Below are 15,183 nucleotides of genomic sequence, written 5' to 3'. Positions count from 1 at the left end.
AAGGGGACAACGCGACTCTTAAGCACGCTCGTCCTTTTCTACGCTTGCTGGCTGATGCGCTGGTGTCTGCCTGCAAATCCCGGAAACACCCGCCGTGGTGGCGTATAATGGCTTTGGCGTTGCGCTGCTAAGCACGAATGAGTGGGATCGAATCCCGGCCGCGACGGCCGCATTTTCGATGGCGACGAAAGGCGAAAACAACCGTGTACCGTGCATTGAGTGCCCGTTAAAGAACCCCAGGTGGTCTAAATTCATCCGGAGTCCCCCACTACGGCATGCCTCATAATCATATCGTGATTTTGGCACGTAAAAGCCCAGAATGTTTTTAAACCTCGGAAACGTCGAAGGCGTATTACTTACCTTAAATGTCTAGAATAAGCTAAGGGCCTGGCAGTGTGACGCTCAAGGAAAAACGCCGGTCAAACATGGTGGTCTCGATTGTAATGTAAGAGTTTTGATCAAGGCCTAAAGATGCTCTCCTTCGCCCTAGCGTTAACCGGAAGTACAGTTGAAGCACTCAGTTTGCAGTTAAGGATATTTCCCCGCGCCCTTCCCGTGAGTCATAATGGAGCATAGAAGTGCGACACTGCGGCATCGTACTGCGAAGCATGATGAGGTTAAGCGTTAGCTATTCCGCATTTTTTTCTAGATGTTCACTGAAAGAAGCAATAAATCGTGCCTGTCTCTGTTCAGATCACGTCAGTGAGATACCGAGGTAGGTGGGCCACGAAACAGGGCACCTTTAGTCTCAACCTGCACTGCAAGCCCCACGCACTCCTACAGGGGACGCCTCAGAGCGCATCGCAGCTGATTGCTTCATAGCGTGCCAGACATTGACTTCTAAATAGTTTCTTAGCTTGAAGACGACTTTTCTTTATGTCCCGTGCGCTCACAGAGGGAGACACCGAAATAATGACGGCGCAATAACTGCTAAAGGAGCCCGACAAATAAAAAACTTCACACGAACGTTCTCAAAAACTAGAGAATACCTGTTCGGAGCAACAACTTCGTAAAACTATGATAATGGTGTAGTAGCAAGCGAGAAAGAAAAAAAATGTGGCCGTACTTGCATGCTTGCTTCAAGTTTCCCAGGTTGTTGTTGTTACTGGACATTGGCATCACGACGCTGGTGATTATGCTCGTACACTGTATGATGTTTTCTAGAAGGGCCTCTTCGGTGCACGTAGAAGCTGCATGTATAATGTTGCCTCATATGTACACATTTTCGTTTTTTTAACGATTCGTGTCCTTACCTGGCGCTCGTTCACCTCCGCACATCTTGTTGAATTCGGTTATGGGCTGGAAAAACTCCTTCGCCTCTCCCAGTATGGTGGAGACGGACGATGAGCTGCACGAGTCTGAGACCTCTTCGTTGACGCAGGCTTCGTAGTAATTTGCAGCCCTGGGCAAGAACAGCGCAAGTTTATGGCGGTGTTAGAAGGCAGGAAGTATTCTGTATGCATGTGACACTACTACAAGCACTGGCTGAAAAAAAGAAGGCCTACTAGGGGGGACTCTAGTTTTGTTGTTGTCGTTATTCTTACACACGTTTCAGGAGGGAATAAATAATATTAATAAGTCAGCATATGGAGCGATTTCAAGATGACATAATCGACCGTGCAGTTTCTGAAGAGATTTCACACAGAAGTCAGCTTTCATCCAACAACAGCCTGCCTGAAGCAGATATTTCGTTTTTTTTTTTTTTTGACAATCTTTTCTAGACACGAGACGTATTCACGTGTACTGCAAAAAAAAATAATAAAAAGGCGGATTTTGACATCCTGTTTGAGAGCCCTAAATTTACACCTGTGAATTTTGTTTAAAAATCCAAGTGTTTGTGAGAGTAGCTACAGAGCATGTGTTCAAAGTATATGCATCGGATAGCGAACCATCTTGCCTATGTGGAAACTCGTACTTTCTGAACCCGTTTAGCGCTCTGATAATGATAATGACTACAAAGGAAGTAAAGTTTGCCTTATTAATTCGGCCTGTGATCCGAAAATCAATGGAGAATTACGTAACGTCACTTCCCCGAGCCCTCTTATCGCATCGTCCTTACCGGCACATTTCTCTATGTTCTTTTGCGGTCGCCGTAGCATTGGCCTTGATTGGTAACGCAATGTCGGTTAGGAACGGCGTGCATCGGCGTAGCTTTTCCGACAGCAAGGATAAGGAGCAGGCTAGAACGAAGCGGTTGAGAGAGATTGCAAATAGGAAATAATGAAGGACTCATTAACATATTATCAAAGCGCAAATAAAAAAAATAAGCACTGCTCGTTTACATACGTTGCGTGGCCCTCGGGATACAAGTCCACCTGTATTTAATTTGCAAGTCAAGGGCGTACTCTAGGACGTCTGGAGATGGCGGGTAGAGGGTGTCAGTTTTACAGTGGTCGCTGTGGATTTCCTCTATACAGTTGTCGTAGTACTGTATTCCACTGGAAAGAAAGGAAGCATGCATGTATAGAATTTTTAATTAAGCCACATAACTCAAGTGTTTCTTAATACGAAACTCCAGGCATGCATGCGAAGCATGCAGATTTTCCTAGAGTTGTTCGACTGCACATATTCTAAGCACATTCTACAGAAGGCAGCTCGAACTGATTTCTTTTTCCGGTTGAGTACCGTACTGATCGTGTAACAGTCGCAATCTTGCATTAGTCTCATCCCCAACATTTAACGAAATACTCAACCGAGGAAATATTTCTAGATTACATCTGGCACGCAAGCCGCACCACAACCTCTGGGAGATGGAAAGCGCCAGCTATGAAGCAACCAAGGAACCCCGATTGGCTGTGTCGAGTTGTAGTCAAGTCGTACACATTCGTACATCTTGTGCTTTCTGATGTCGTACACCTCAACTTATACGAATCTCTAAGAGGTCAAAATTCTGTGAAGAATTAAACTTTTGTTGAAGAAATAACAAGAAAAATGGGAAAATTCACATCTTATGTGCGTAATATCCGCCTCCCGACATCCTGAAAGAACGAAGTACAGTTGTCAGCGAGTCTGTTCCAAATATTAAAAAATAATCCTTACAGCTTTTTTTACAATAATGCTTTTTTTTAAATAGTCCGAAGAACAACCGATATTATAGGGCTCTGAAGCTTTGTTCTGACATTTTACAGCGCTTATTGCTGCAATAGTAGCACCTGCTCCTGACCTTCTCCACTTCTGAGGCTCATGACCTTTTCTTTCTCCTGTCTGATCCTTATAGTAGGTATAAAGTTAATCGCTGTTAGACCACTACCGATTAGCCTATCCCAATGACAAACCACGTCGTGTGGCAAGTAGACTTACGCGTACGATGACAAGGCGCAAGGGGGAAAACCAAGAACGCTGGTGGTCGGTTAGAATTGTGTGTTTATGCATGTGTCATATTAAGTCACACGTTATTAGGGCCCTTCAGACTCCGGTCGCGCATCCTGCTAGTACCTATGGCTACAGCCCGAACAAGACGGTTCTCTCGTACAACGGTTCTCTCGTCAGAGATCTCCAAATGGCGTACTCTCTTCCTGTTGCTTTGTTAGAGGTTCACTTGCTATGGCAATACAGGGAGGTAAATGTTCGTGGTTACTATTTCTATATCTCATGGTGTTCATGCGTGTTTCTACAATGACTTGTGCTATAGGATGGCCGAAAACGCATGCTTTTTTTAAAGACTGCAGTCGCCTATTTCAAGTGCTCATGTACTCTATTTAATTAAATTACTGCAGGGCGAAGGTTTACTCAGATTTTGGTGCACGTTAAAGAATCCCAACTGGTTGAAATTAATCCGGAGCCTTCTGCTACGGCGCCTCTCATAACTCCAGTGTTGCATTAGCACGTGAAACCACGTGAATCTATGAATCGTGTAACAGTCGCAATCTTGCATTAGTCTCATCCCCAACACTTAACGAAATACTCAACCTGAGGAAATATTTCAAGATTACATCTGGCACGCAAGCCGCACCACAGCCTTTGGGAGAATGTGGCGCCTATCACAGCGGGATAAATTTGCTTTTGCGGTGCCAAGAAATATATTTTTTAAAGATTAAGCGCAGGCACGCAGGCCTAAATTTCGCAATTTGTGCGAAGATATTGCTAAAACGCCACAGCAAAACGTATTTCTATGTCAATAGGACGACAGAGCATCAAGCTGTCGCTACATGCGCGTCTTACTTGCAGGCGTCTGAGAGGTTTCTTTTTGATGCCCTTAGGTTGGCGCTTGGAATCACTACTGTTTCCAGGATTCCCAAACATTCCTTCAGACGGCTTCCCGAAATTTTGCACAGTTTGCCTGAAACAACACCAACGCATATTTATGCAGAAAAAAGTTGTTCTGACGTTCACTTTCTTCAGAGACTACGCATAATCTACATTTCACTTTTTTGAGAGAATATCTTTCTTAAAGGGTATATCCAAAACAGGTTTTAGTATGACTGATTACGGTTATGGAGTCGGGCTTAAGAAAGTGCCTTCGTTCTCTTTTTTACGGAAGTAATTCGTATAAAATCACGTTAGATGATGCATAGCAACGAACGCCATCTTTGCAATAACACATGCGTACAAGTGGAGAATATTATGCCTGCTACATGATAAGCCAACTTACTGTTCTCAGGGACAGTGCAGACAAATGAGTATTTCTTCAGCAAGTTGAGATGCGCCTGCACCGTCTGGGACTCGTTGAGCTTCTCAATGTTACCGCAGCTTTGTTCGGAAATCACTCTGCTGGTACACTTTTGGTAGTAGTACAGGCCTCTAAGAAGAAAACCGGTATCAACACTTAGTTTCCATTCAAAGGTGATACATTTCATTGTATTATTTGAGCGCTAGGCAAACATTCTATTCGCAATTGAGAGCGTCCATACTGGTTAGAATGACATGTCAAGCCGCGTTTCTGTGCTACGCAGGCCAGAATGGCAGCTAAAGCAAACTCGTTAGGCTATAAAACTTGTACTTTCGAACTTCATGAGAGCTTCATTCAAGCCAATTCAACAAAATCGAACGGATTTTCAAATCAAATCAAATGAGTATTATTATTAGCACATTGTAGGTTAATGACAGCATATAAAATATACAGACGAGGGTCCCAAAGTACAAGACTACGACGGGACCCTCGGTTAAGACAATTAATAGAAGGATTAGCAGCAGTGCGAACCAATGGAACAAATATATCAAGTAAAATATAACAGTAAGCATAAAAGAATAGAAAACATCAAAATGCATGAAAGCAAAAAACGAAGAAATTGAGAAATAAAATACTGTGTACAAAACACAAATCTATACAACTCAACAAGCGCGAACATTTGAAAATTGAAGTAATAAGTATAAGTTAAGGCCAAACTGGAAGAACATGCAAAAAACATCACGTTTTGCATCCTGACGTACTCGACTATTGCGCCACTCTTATATGCACGCATCTGTGCACCAAACAGAGCAATCACGCACGTATCATGAGACCAAAAAATTATAGCAATGAAGGTTGCTAGTAAGATACAGGCGAATTGTATTTAAAATTCCGGCCGAAATACACGAATAAAACCGATAATATTAAATTACCTGCACGCTGAAAGCATTTTCGAGCTAGTTTGTACATGAGGAAGAACGAAGTATTTGATGAGCCCGAAGCAACTCTTCAGGTTGTCCACAAGCACAGTTTCATTGCAAGTTTTCTTGATACCTTCCGATAGTTTTCGCTTCGGGATAACCACCGCTGTGCAAAGAAAATGTTTTTGATCAATCTTTATTCTCACATGCACAGAACTAACTTGATAAGAAAATACCTACATTTGTTACAAACCCAAGCATACTGATTGAACAGGCCTTTGGTGTTTTCGGAAATCGACTGGTTTGACAGCAAATCTTTTGAATTGGGGCATATTAGTTTTGTTTGCTTCAGTATGCAAGACTGGTAATCATGCACCGCTCTGAAAGAAAAGAACGGCAGGCGGGGAAGAAGGGCGATAGCGAGAAATGAAATACTGTAAGAGTACGTAACCAGTAAAAACTATGTCCACGGATGGCGCTTGTTGTTACCTGCATGCTATCTCCAACTGGTTTTCGTCAGACAAGTCCTCGATGTGTGGAAGCACCTTCAATACTATATAGCCTCTGCATCGTCTAATTCTCTCAATGTAGTTGTCCTTCGTACAGGATGGAACTGCGCGTACAGTATAGCCATAACCATCATAATACAAATGTAACAAGAACACCGCAGAGCAATTATCAAGGTTTCATGATTCGCTTACCCGCAGTCTTGTCAAGGTCACACACCCATTTGTAAGTGTTGCTTATGCCCTTAGTGTATTCCAGAACTTCAGGGGAAAGATTATCCATCGCCTTCTCCACGTCACAATGCTTAACAACTTCAGACCAAACGCAGGCGTTGAAGTCATTTAAAGCTCTAGATTGAAACATTGTGGCTGTTAAACTAATCATACCGGACAAAATTATTGACACACTCACCTGCATGCGTAGTGCAGATTGTTCACACTGGATGAGTCAGCAGATAACGGAACGACTTCGAAAGTTATAAATCCTTTACATTCCTTCAGTTTCGGTAACAATAGGCCTGACGTGCATCGATTTTCTGAAACGTAGATTGTCACTGAAGCAATAAGGCAAAGTTTATGTAATCCAGCTTACCAGTTGTTTGTTCTACCATGTCACACGTCCACTGGTACCGCCTGAACAGGTCCTCAGTCAAGCGACTTACTTCGTTCGTATCGGGTATTATTTCATTTGAGCTGCACTGGTCTTTGACAGTAGACAGAACGCAAGTCTGATAGTCCCGAACTCCTCTGAAGAAAAAATGAAAGCGTAAATAATCAAAGCAATGTCAACCATCCGAAAATACGAAACAAATAAATCTCACTGGCATGACTGTTTGATGCCATTGGAGGTGAAATTTTTCTTGTCGAGCACGTTTACTTCGCTCCACAGAAACCCTTCGCATTCGGCCAGGAGCTTTGACACGTTATGGTAGCATTCGTTTACTGTAAAAAAAGATAAAAGTGCGCTTAGCTTTTTATGCGTTCGGCCAACATGTGTATACTTACCAGAAGATGGGATAGATTCACATATCCACGCATACTTGCTATAGATGAGAGAGTGAAAGTACTTTATCTCGGTATTTTCAAGCAAGCCCTTGATTCTCAGGCATTCTGATGGAATCATGCTGTCGATACACCTTTGGTAATCCGTGAGGCCTCTGTAGAAAAAGTAATACATTGTGTGGTCGTGTATAGTGTCACGCAATTTCTGCCACTTCTGGTATAGCAGACTACTTTCTGTGTTCACCTAGTCCATTTTTATTACTTGTACATGGCTCATGGACCCTCCTTATAAGTATTCCAGATAGTCTCTTATGTTGGCTGCTGGCGTAAGTAGCGATGAGCCTTACTGGATAGAAAACTATCCTAATTTAATGGTGTGTGCTTTACAAAGCATTTCTAATGCTACATTAAGAGTGCATATAGTTCGAATACTTTAAGGACTTTCAGTGAAATCGTAAGCGAATATAGACAAGAAGTAAGCCGGCAACCTAGGTAGGTTGTGTAAAATTATTTACAGGCTCTTACCGGCAGACCTGGCGTGAGAAAGCCACGCTGTTGTAGACGCGCGTGAAACTGCTGACTCTCACTTTCAGATACCCAAGGCACTGTGTCATATTGTTCACTATGTGGACGGTATTGCATACAGCAGGCATTTCACCAATATAGTTCTTTCCTGTAAATACGACAAAAGAAAGCAAAAAAGGCCTGAAAACCAGTTTCAGCACAGCAGACAAAAGAAAGAAAGAAAGGCCAGAAAACCAGTTTCAGCACAGCATATCGCCAGCACGTCATACAATTAACAGGCAGCCGGTAGTAGAGATGCGAGAGCTTAGAAAAAAAATGAGAAATTTGAAAACAAACCTATTTTTCCGTTTTTTGAAAATATAAGCAAAAAAATTAAACAAAAGGTCAATATTTATTAAATAAAAGGAATCGCAACTACTGTAAATCGCATGAAACAACTAATGGTGTTATTCTGAGCCTAGCTCATATATATCTCAAGCTGATAGTGCTCTGTCTTTTCATTTGGTTTACAGCGCTGGCTTCCGCACGAAGGAACACATCTAGGAGGACAACGACGAACAACTGCGCAACTGTCAGCTGTTTATTGTGCGCAAGAGCACGTCAATATACAAGGAGCCAAAATGGGATAGAAAAAGGCGCATAAAAAGATATTAAAGGGAGACATATCAACACCTCCGCGTTCGCAATGACCACGAATAGCTTTCTCTCCTTTTTTTCAATGGCATTCACTTGCGAACAATAGTGGACAGTTGCGCAGTTGTTCATCCTTGCCCTTCTTGATGTCTGTTCTGCGGAAACCAGCACAATAAACAGAATTGTGTGTTACCGAATAGCCCCAGTTGAAGCCTTGCTAGTACTGGTGGCATGTGCACCGTTTTAAGAAGAGCACCGCGGTAGCAAGCATGCCTTATAAAAAGTGTCATGCAACCCGACGTCCCAAGTCAACGACTATCATCATCATCCTATATTTATGTCTACTGCAGGACGAAGGCCTCTCCCTGCGATCTCCAGTTAACCATGCCTTTCGCTAGCTGATTCCAACTTGTGCCTGCAAGTTTCCAACTATACCGACTTACAATTCCTACTGACTTCTGGCTACGACAAGTGCCTTTAAGAGGAAGCTTTAGATTGGGTTCTCCTATCTGAATACATGTAAAAGGAGAATTCGATTTTTCTCGGCAAGCACTGCACCACATTCGACGATATTGTTGCATTTAAAAGAAAAACCTCAAATCTAGTCACTGTTGTTTCGAATTTTTTATTTAGGTCGTCAAATGTTTATTAAAAATTGGCAAGAATCGCGAATTTTCAGAAAACGAAACTATTTAGTTTACAACTCCGTAACTCAACAATGAAAAATTATATCACAATTCTGTGAACCGCACGTAATAGTACATCTAAAGCGAACAAAATTGATATTTTACATATGAATCTCAAAAAGTTATGTAATATGGAAATACAGCTGTTGCAGAATCCTTGTACACAACGTAACGAATTCACGGAAAATTTAAATTGACATATCGAAATTGTCCGCTTTGAATGATCTAATGAATGCCGTTTACATAATAGCGATATCTGTTTTTAGTGCAGAGCTATTAATTTGTAAACTTCGTGCTTCTATTTGTTCGAACTTTCAAATTTTTGTAAGTTCTTTTTAAAAGGTTCAGGCCCTAAATCGAAATTTCGCTTCCAACTAGAACTTTACGTCCTCTCTCAAATGCAACAAATGCCATTAAAATCGGTCCAGGGGTTATCCGAGAAAAGCGTTTCTGCGTTTTACATGTATTTGAATAAGCCGCTTCGGAGTTGGGCCCGAGCTAAAGCTTCCTCTTAATGAATGAACAAGCCTGACTGCCGCCTGCGATAGCCCATACGGCCTACCACGTTTTCTAGCAGCTGCATTGAACATATGTGACAGACTGCTTACCGTGAGGAGGCAATTTACGACAAACCCATTTGTAACGTTTGTAGGGTGTCACTACGTACGGCTTGAGACTTTCATGCTGCAACGCATCAAAGTGGTGGCCACAGTTTGAAGTGATGGTTAGTTTCACGCATGATATGTAATCTTGAAAAGCGCTGGAAAGAAGAAAACAACGTACCAGAGATACCTATAAAATCTTTTAAGGAAGCACGAGTCTAATAATGTATGTGTTCATATATGAATAAATTGCAAGTCCTCAGCGAAATCTCGGCAATTAGTAGCGCTTACTATGGTAAGAAACTTACTTGCAAGCATGTTTGAGGTCATGAATGTTGAGTTCATTATAGGAGTAGAGCGATACCCTCGTGTTAATGAAGCCCAAGCAACCTGATAAATGGCGTTTCAAGTTTTGCTCGTTGCAAGCGCCGGCTGAAGAAAAAGAATGAGAACGAAACAATATTTATCATCCCCGCGGAATCGTGAAACTACTCAACTAACCTGATTTCTGACTTTCGCAGGCCCACTTGAATGAGTTGTAGTGATACTGAAGTAAAGGCCTGAGTTTTTCAAAGCGAGCAACAACGCGATCTCTGCCACAAACTTGACGTATTTCGTTGATGATGCAAATGTTGTACTGTTTGTACGCACTTGAAAAAAAAAAGTAGATGAGAAAATGAAGCCTTTACCAAACTTACCAGAGTAAATCAGTGTAGAAGAGTAGCTTACTCGCAAATTGTTGAAGAATTTCCTATCATCTCATACGGTGCTGTTTCGGGCAATTTAAGCCTCTTCAATATCTTGTAGCACATTTGAAGCCTCGGAAGAAGTTTTTCAGCGCCGCACGAAGTTGCTGAAATTTCGCGAGTATGTATGTTAGTCGTTCATGAAGCGACCAGAGATGCTGGTAATTTTAAACTGTTAGTTCAGACATTAAACCTAATTATTTACTTGTGCCAGAAATGCTTAACAGAAAATTCCAGTTTTCTTGCACAGCGATGTCGACGCAGCACAAAGAAATGGTTCAAAACTATTTCTCGAAACAGGGCTCCAAGAAAGCTGATCAAGTTTCAACTTCACCTTGACTATGATCATTTTTAATTCCACGTTCAGAAAGTGGAGAGTGGAAGGTGGGGGAAGGGGGGGGGCGCAAGAACATGAATACAGGTGCACTTTATGAAGTAGGCTGGGCATTCGTGTGTGCTAGGGCTCCTTTATTCTCAAAGCGCATGTGATCAGAGCATGTTTTTGTTAATCTATTTGGGTAAAAAATGTTTGCTGGCTACAAAAACTTCACATAGTTGCAGGTATGCATAAAATAACGATCGCATCAAAATTGTAATTACTGCTCGCGCTCCCTCTGTTTCAGCCGACAAAGTGGACAGTACTATAGTCCCCACCGTCAATAAATTTACGAAGAGTGTTCCAGCAAACTTAGATACTGGATGAAGATTTTCGATGCAGATCATTTACGCACTATTTATTACAAGCTGTAAAGGAAGTGGGATGGAAAAGAATACACAGGCGATGATTATCTCTCTGCTAAGAGGAATAAACCATATAATAAAGGTTAGGTAACCACTAATCCAACCAAAGCGGTTTTTTATCTCATTATAGGTCATCATAGGTCAGAAAATGTAAACTGAAGTCTGTTTTTGTATATGCCATCAAGCGAGGTATGCAATAAGATTTGTTACAGCAAATCGACTCGCATCGCAAGAGACGCCACCAAATTGTTAAATGTATCAACCAGCGTTTAACCCAATGCTCAATATTTTAGTCTTTTATGTTTTCATCCATCACTATTGATTAAAATGTCTTCATTCGAATCAATTAGAATATTAGCACATTCATTCATGAAAAAACGACTTTTTCCTCGCGGCTAGGACTGTATGGCTAAATTGAACGACTATGAAAACATGTAGCTATTACACATTCTATTGAAAACGCTATACGGTGCGCAAGCCTTATGTAAACAGTTTCTTCATGGCTATGATGGGATGTGAAAACTTAATATAAATTGTGGGGTTTTACGTGCCTAAGCCACGATGTGATTATAAGACACGTTCTTAGTAGGCGGCTCTGAATTAATATTGACCACTCGGGGTTCCTCAACGTGCACTGTTGCGTCCCGAACCGGCCGGGCGCATTCTTTGATTGTTTCCCACCGAGGCAGGCCCTTTCATGAGCGTCGCCGAGACGGCGACAGTGCCAGACACCGACGAAACGGGCAAACACGGGCCCCAACTCGGCAGTGCGCATTCTTTGGGTGCTTCCCCCGATTCCACCCCCTTCATCAGCGGCCGCCTACCTGGCGACGCGGCCAGACACCGGCAGTGACGTTCGGACAAAGAAGCTCACTTGGAAGCGACCGACGACAACCGCCACCCTTCGTTAGACGCGGGGATTAGTGCAAAGGCCATTCTCCCGACCCTGGCAAGATGACCGTCGGAGGGCAAGAAACAGGTCACCGACTTTCGTGGAAGGAGTGTCAACCCCCTGTTTCCGGATTGCCTCGTCCTTGCTTCGAAGGTGCAACATTAGAGGCGGAGTTCAGCGAACAAGACGGCCCGTCTGATTGGTTGCATCAAGGTCATCTGATTCCCTAGCCGGGTCAACTAGGGAAGACCGATGTTTTATAAGGAGACAACTTGCGTGCAGTGGTGTGTCCTGACCTGTTCTGATATGCGCTCAGACATGTAGTGAGCTGAGACTTTCAGAGTGCTCTCCCATGGAGTGGGCTTCCATATTTGGAGCCACTGTAAATATGTAGAATAAACCCTTTTTTCTCTCGCTCTTACTCCCGGACGTACTCATCCATTTGGCTGAACCCGCCGTGGTTGCTCAGTGGCTATGGTGTTGGGCTGCTGAGCACGAGGTCGCGGGATCGAATCCCGGCCACGGCGGCCGCATTTCGATGAAGGCGAAATGCGAAAACACCCGTGTACTTAGATTTAGGTGCACGTTAAAGAACCCCAGGTGGTCGAAATTTCCGGAGTCCCCCCACTACGGCGTGCCTCATAATCATATCGTGGTTTTGGCACGTAAAACCCCAGAATTTAATTTTTTTTAATCCCTTTGGCTGAAGGATCACCGGCCTAAACGCTACCGAGTCTCAACAACCCGTTCCCAACAAACTGGCAGCAGCGGCGGGATTAATCCCCGACCCGCAACAACTGGTAACAGCGGCGGGATAAATCGTCACCCCGGTTCGCAACAGCACCCAATGAGCTGGTACACGAGCGTTCTTGCATTCCGCCCCCATCGGAATGCGGCCACCGCCGTCAGGATCAAAACCCTGACCTCGAGCTGAGCAGCTCCACCCCAACGCCCTTAGGCGATCACGGTGTCAACGTGAAAACGTTTGAAAAAATCTACTCATTCGATCGCTTACTGCATCACGTGATAGGTTCGCTATTTAGATGCGTGGGCTCCTATGTGAACATACTAACGCGCCTGGCTTTTGACGAATTCGTAATTTCTGATATTATCGAACCTTTAGGTGCTGATTAGATACAAAATTAACAGTCATTCGTGGCTTTCGTGCCTGAAATACTTTCCTATTTTATAAGCTACCTGTTCGTGCTATATTCTGTACGCACGTCCGGTCACGGAATATGATGCGCTATCATGTGGGCTGCCACGAATGTGCACCTCAGAATCAAGAACTCGCTGGTTAGGCTGTTGAAGACGCAGTCGCGTACTTCTGGGTGCTTACATATTCGGGTGACTTCGCACACTCTTGAGTACTTCGAAGGTATGTCGAGCAGGTACTCTTGAATCCCTTCAATGGAGTCCAGGTTGCTGCACCTGTCATCTAACTTGACCCGTACGCACTCACGAAATTCGTTCATCGCAGCGCAAGCTGTCTGCATGAAAACTGACGCCACGGGGCCATCGCTGATGAATGGGTCCACATTCATAGTTATGAAGCCTCTGCATGTGTGCAGCTTTTTTAGGACTTCTCGGGGATCACATTTAGGAGTGTCTGAAAGAAATAAAGACACAGGGAAGTCAGAACTGAAAATGGTTAAGCACAGATTCGACACAAGAGGAAGACAACGCAGTGAAGAGGTTCCTTGTCCATTTCAGCAACTGCCAAGTTCTCTAACATCCATTAATATATCAGCACATGCAGTGTTCAGACGCTGTCAAAATGCTGCGACCGAAGCTGCGGGTCGGACCGAGACTTTCAACTTGAGCAGTGGAGCGCCCTAGTTCCTTTGAATATTCATAACAGCATGTTCTACACAGTTTTCTCTCTTCATAAAAATACGCGTAAACTATAAGCTGAGAAAGAAGCCCGCCTGGTCACTCACCAAGACGGCAGATCCAGTTATACTTGTTGAAAAGTACTTGAGTGTAGTACTTGTAATCCTCCACATTTTCTATACCTCGGGGGTCGACGCAGGATCTTTCAACCGATGTTTCTATGCACTTCTGGTACGCCATGACCCCACTGCAAAAAAAGGCCATATGTCTTACGTAAATACTAGGAAATAGAGCTCACCAAAACAAGAACAAACACAGCCTTTTCGCCACTGCAGTAGAAACGTGCTGACGTTTTATGTAAGTAGTCCGTGAATAGACAGTGACATGCTCAGTGCCTGCTTTATCTCAGTATTCCCTTCGCTATTTCAATTAAACACCCGATTTCTAAAGGTATAGGATCACGCTCTTCGATTCAAAGCCGCCAACTCAAAAGTACACGCAGCCCTCACTGCTTGAAGACAGCACAGCACTATAGACAATGCAGTATAATAAATAGTACCTGCAGGCTATCTTCATTCTATGGTCGTCATCCGTCATTCGAATGTTTGGAATAGTCCTTTGGTTGATAAATCCCACGCACTCTCTGAAGAGCGGCAGCACCTTGTTGTAGCACTGTGACGCTGCCGAATAAACATGAGACGTTATCTCGTGACGCAGTAAGCAAACCACAGTTGTACGGCACATTGTAATGCCGTTCGGGCATGATACTAACCTTCTTTCATTCGAACGTCACAGACCCATTTGTATTTTTCGTACAGCTCATCGGTGTAATGCTTCACTGAGCTGAGGCTCATAAGCGATGGGCTTCCGTCGCACCGTTTTATTTTCAACAGCACGCAACTAGCGTACGCTTCCAGAGACCTAAATATTAATATGCTGTATTAATTATATGCCCTTAATTGAGCGAAATACTAAAAAATAAAGCTTCCTGCATTACTCACCCGCAAGCAGAGTCAAGCTTGGATGTGTCATTGGTGTTTTTTGATAAGGGAGCAACTAATTCACTTATGAAGCCGACACATTCTTGCAGACTGTCAATAAAAGCTTCTTCTGTGCATTTACCTGCGGCAAAGTATCAAGCGGCATGATTTGATGGCATTTAACATACAATATTGTTCAAAATGTTAACTATCACACCAAAGCTCGCAGTCTCCTTTTAGCAAGAGCGAAATTCAAAGCCTTTTTTTTTTAGTTTTTGTTTTACATTGTAAGAAAAAGAGAACTCACTGCGGTACTGATTGTCTTCACAAGTCCAAAGGTATTTTGTAGGCTCGTCGAACATATACCTCCTTATTTCTGCGTCCTCAGGAATCACTTCGTTATCTTCACACTTAGCCTTTATGCGGGTCTGAATGCAAGCTTGGTATTCTCGTATTCCACTGTGTCCAAGGAAATGATATATATTAAGCGATCTGCCGAAAAACATAT

At 43.2% G+C, this 15,183-nt stretch overlaps 1 protein-coding gene across 1 annotated transcript in view; it reads right to left on the bottom strand.

Annotated features, from left to right (window-relative positions):
- The window catches only part of LOC119445299 (uncharacterized), a 77,058-nt gene that overhangs the window by 1,070 nt on the left and 60,805 nt on the right, over positions 1 to 15,183 (bottom strand). The window contains exons 72-96 of the mRNA XM_037709646.2: positions 14,983 to 15,134; positions 14,697 to 14,817; positions 14,468 to 14,616; positions 14,255 to 14,375; positions 13,803 to 13,942; positions 13,202 to 13,471; positions 10,213 to 10,336; positions 9,985 to 10,133; positions 9,792 to 9,915; positions 9,490 to 9,641; positions 7,563 to 7,710; positions 7,041 to 7,192; positions 6,857 to 6,977; positions 6,628 to 6,782; positions 6,448 to 6,571; positions 6,231 to 6,385; positions 6,019 to 6,142; positions 5,770 to 5,909; positions 5,542 to 5,695; positions 4,592 to 4,740; positions 4,162 to 4,279; positions 2,287 to 2,438; positions 2,060 to 2,180; positions 1,254 to 1,402; positions 1,067 to 1,190 (exon numbers count right to left, since the gene is read on the bottom strand). Of these exons, the coding sequence (XP_037565574.2) occupies positions 1,067 to 1,190; positions 1,254 to 1,402; positions 2,060 to 2,180; positions 2,287 to 2,438; positions 4,162 to 4,279; positions 4,592 to 4,740; positions 5,542 to 5,695; positions 5,770 to 5,909; positions 6,019 to 6,142; positions 6,231 to 6,385; positions 6,448 to 6,571; positions 6,628 to 6,782; positions 6,857 to 6,977; positions 7,041 to 7,192; positions 7,563 to 7,710; positions 9,490 to 9,641; positions 9,792 to 9,915; positions 9,985 to 10,133; positions 10,213 to 10,336; positions 13,202 to 13,471; positions 13,803 to 13,942; positions 14,255 to 14,375; positions 14,468 to 14,616; positions 14,697 to 14,817; positions 14,983 to 15,134 (3,588 nt within the window). The remainder of the gene's footprint in view (positions 1 to 1,066; positions 1,191 to 1,253; positions 1,403 to 2,059; positions 2,181 to 2,286; positions 2,439 to 4,161; positions 4,280 to 4,591; positions 4,741 to 5,541; positions 5,696 to 5,769; positions 5,910 to 6,018; positions 6,143 to 6,230; positions 6,386 to 6,447; positions 6,572 to 6,627; positions 6,783 to 6,856; positions 6,978 to 7,040; positions 7,193 to 7,562; positions 7,711 to 9,489; positions 9,642 to 9,791; positions 9,916 to 9,984; positions 10,134 to 10,212; positions 10,337 to 13,201; positions 13,472 to 13,802; positions 13,943 to 14,254; positions 14,376 to 14,467; positions 14,617 to 14,696; positions 14,818 to 14,982; positions 15,135 to 15,183) is intronic.

The sequence above is a fragment of the Dermacentor silvarum genome, chromosome 1 (genome assembly GCF_013339745.2).
Source record: "Dermacentor silvarum isolate Dsil-2018 chromosome 1, BIME_Dsil_1.4, whole genome shotgun sequence".
NCBI classification, from domain to species: Eukaryota; Metazoa; Arthropoda; class Arachnida; order Ixodida; family Ixodidae; genus Dermacentor; species Dermacentor silvarum.
Note: the sequence above shows the minus strand (reverse complement) of the source record. Positions and strands in the feature narration are given on the sequence as shown.